We start from the raw sequence: 2,905 nt of genomic DNA, 5'->3' as shown, positions 1-2,905 counted from the left end.
AAAAAAGAAAGAAAAGAATATATAAAAAACATACATATGCTGTACAGAGGAGGAGATTATCTGGAAAACCTAATTTATAATCAGAAGTTTGTTCCATTTGCATGGAGTTAAAGCAAAGACAGCTGTGGGATGTTTTAGTCCGACTATGGTAAACCTGGAGGATTATCTTTGTTATACTGTGGCATATGAATTTCTTGTGACCAGAACATTTCTGCATCAGATAGTGTCTTGCCTTTTATACAGTATCAGATGTTTGTAAGTTTTAACTATCAATTCTCCTTTTTTCTTATTAGGCACCCAAAGCTTCTGCCTTTACAATATTATCTCATAAAGGACATGTTACAAACAAGATTAACATTATTTTCCATCAGTTATTTCATTTTTCATTATTTCATATTTCGTTTGACGGCATTTTCTCCCTTTGTCCTCACATTCAAAGGGTGAATTGTTTAGGTGTTACAGTACCCCATGAAATAAACTCCACTTCTTATGATAGGACTGGAGCACCTAGCATTCTTTACATATTGAAGTCTTGACAAGTATGTTTTTGAAAGAGCTCTAACAAAAAAAAGGTTACTGTAAAATATTCTTAAATATTAGTAAAAATGTGCTACAACATTTATTTCTGATGTTATACCAGTTTGCTATTAATCTTCAGTGGTATTTTTCACAAAATGAGAGCTAATTTGCTAAACAGAAGAACTTTTCAGTTTTGTTCTAAGCATAAAATTGTTTAAAATCTCAGTTGCTACATAGATAATTAACTGAGAACACAAATTTATAAAATAGATAAAAAACTATTTGTACAATGTACTATAAATGTGATGTTTGGAGCAGAAAATCAGTAGTTTTCAGCTAATACTAAGACAGGAAATCATTTAATATCAATTGAGATTAAATTGGCACAATTGAACTAAATTAATGTAAAAATGACTTGGTACACGGCCCAATTTTTCTATTACTTCAGGTGGAATTTTGCATTAACTTATATAACTGTAAATTTTCCACTACTCTCTATTTAATGTTCTAGCTGCATCATTCTGTAACTTGAATCTATTAAAAACTGTATAGCATTCTATCAAAGATGGTCTATAAAAGAAATGGAAATTTATTTTGAATAGTATTCCACTCTCCAAAGCTTTAGAGGTAAGTACAAATGTCTCAGATTTTACTTCTTGTTATTGATATTTAGATGTTTCTGTTTAACTTTTATTGTCCAGTTGATTAAATATACTATAACTCTTTTTGTAAAGTTGCAGTAAAAACAATAAGCACAGAGGATGGGAGAGAAACTAACAAGAGATATGGAAGGAATATGATTTAAGGACTGAAAATAATCGTTTTATTGCATTAGGAATGTTTTAGAAGTGATATCGCGGTGAAGGCTTCATGATTTACACAGGGCTCACCCTATTTCTCAGTTGGAAAATTTGTTTTGTTATTAATACGTTTTATTCCTTTTCTTCTAACTGAAATGTAGTTTAATATTTAAGAAATATTTTAACCAAAATTTCACAAAAGGAACAGAAACGAAGACTTCTTAAGCAAACACTATTTTATGAATCTACGAACTTCTATAACAGCAATGGAGACACTGTAATAGGTCACTTCTTCCTGTCCAAGGAAAAAGCGGTGCTTTGGATGGGATAGGCCCTCCCCGAGTTTTTCTCCCCCGAGTAAAGAGCTCTTGGCGGTCAAAGGTCCAGTACACTGGATTCGAAACAAATAAAAAAATAAGGGTGACAAACATTTTAGTTAACAGGGGTCGGAGGAACAGAAAGGGTCTTTTCGCACTTCAAACATCTTGGGGGAGGGTTGGGAAGGCAGGGTGCGAGGTAACCTAAATTCTCAACAATTTCGCGCTGCTGCCCCCGCCCAGGAAGCCAGTGGATGCGCGGGTGAGGCGGGGTCCCCCCACACTCCTTTGCCCAAATTTCGATTTCCCTCCACTTCGCTCGGTCGTATCTCTTCCTCTGCCCCGAGAGTGGCGAACAAATTGGTCGAGCGCCCGGCCTAGCCTAGTAGTCCAGTTCCTTAGGACTCCTAGACCCTGGAGACACAGACCACGTTTTCTCGGAGACGGGACCAGTGGGCTGTAAAGCAAAACAATTTTTCTTTCTTTTCCAGGGCCAGGTCTTCCTGGTAGAGAATCAGCTCGCTCTCTCTCCACACCCGAAGCAAAAAACAAAACAAAACCAACCACTATTCCGCCCCCGATCTAGCCCAAGCAGCCCCATTAAACCACTTAGGATCAGGTGCCAGAGTTAAGCGAGTTGGGTTCTTCTGGTGGGAAAGGGTAGGGACAAGGGGGCATTGAAGGTCCGGGAACTAGGGCCACAGGCCCCTCGCTGGGGTGTGTCAGAAGAGGGGACTTCGAAGGGTGATGCCCGACTAGGCTGCCACCTTAGCGCCGCGCGAGGAGCGCAGGGGCCCGGGGAACGAGTCCTCGAGCGAGTCCAGCCAGCCTCTGGATTCCCACGGCCCGGGGCTCCGCCGGACATTCTTACCGCCCTCCCCTCGACACCCTACTAAAGACAGAAAAACCGCGGCTCGATCGGGTCCGCGGCGGAAGGGCGGCCAAACGAATGAGTAAGTCAGGCGCGGGCACGGCACCTTGTTTACCCCACTCGGTGGCGCGCCCCTGCGGGCGCCTGGTTTGCGGGCGGCGTCGGAGACGCTGAACCCGGGAGTCAGTGGGCCACGATTGGTCGGTGACTGGGAGGAGGACGTTGGGTGGGAGGGCTGGGAGCCAGGCGTTGCAGTGGCAACTCTCTGCCGCTAGATGCCGCTCCCTCCCAACGGGAGCCGGGCGCGGGTTCGTGGCCGACAGATGGCGCCTGCGCGTTCCATTCGCCTCCAAGTCGCCGAAGAGCGAACACCCCAAACAATCCCGAAGCGCCACCAA

At 43.2% G+C, this 2,905-nt stretch overlaps 1 protein-coding gene across 2 annotated transcripts in view; it reads right to left on the bottom strand.

Annotated features, from left to right (window-relative positions):
- Window positions 1-1,537: 1,537 nt before the first annotated feature.
- Window positions 1,538-2,905, bottom strand: part of LOC111531496 — a 2,469-nt gene continuing 1,101 nt past the window's right edge. The window contains exons 1-2 of one of the 2 annotated variants that reach the window (XM_023198756.2): window positions 2,404-2,836; window positions 1,538-2,093 (exon numbers count right to left, since the gene is read on the bottom strand). In XM_023198756.2, the coding sequence (XP_023054524.1) occupies window positions 1,841-2,093; window positions 2,404-2,501 (351 nt within the window). In that variant the 5' untranslated portion in view covers window positions 2,502-2,836 and the 3' untranslated portion in view covers window positions 1,538-1,840. Of the gene's footprint in view, window positions 2,094-2,403; window positions 2,837-2,905 lie in introns of those variants that run through there. The other variant, XR_002728303.2, reaches the window with a different exon arrangement.

This window comes from Piliocolobus tephrosceles, chromosome 12 (assembly GCF_002776525.5).
Source record: "Piliocolobus tephrosceles isolate RC106 chromosome 12, ASM277652v3, whole genome shotgun sequence".
In the NCBI taxonomy this organism is placed as follows: Eukaryota; Metazoa; Chordata; class Mammalia; order Primates; family Cercopithecidae; genus Piliocolobus; species Piliocolobus tephrosceles.
Note: the sequence above shows the minus strand (reverse complement) of the source record. Positions and strands in the feature narration are given on the sequence as shown.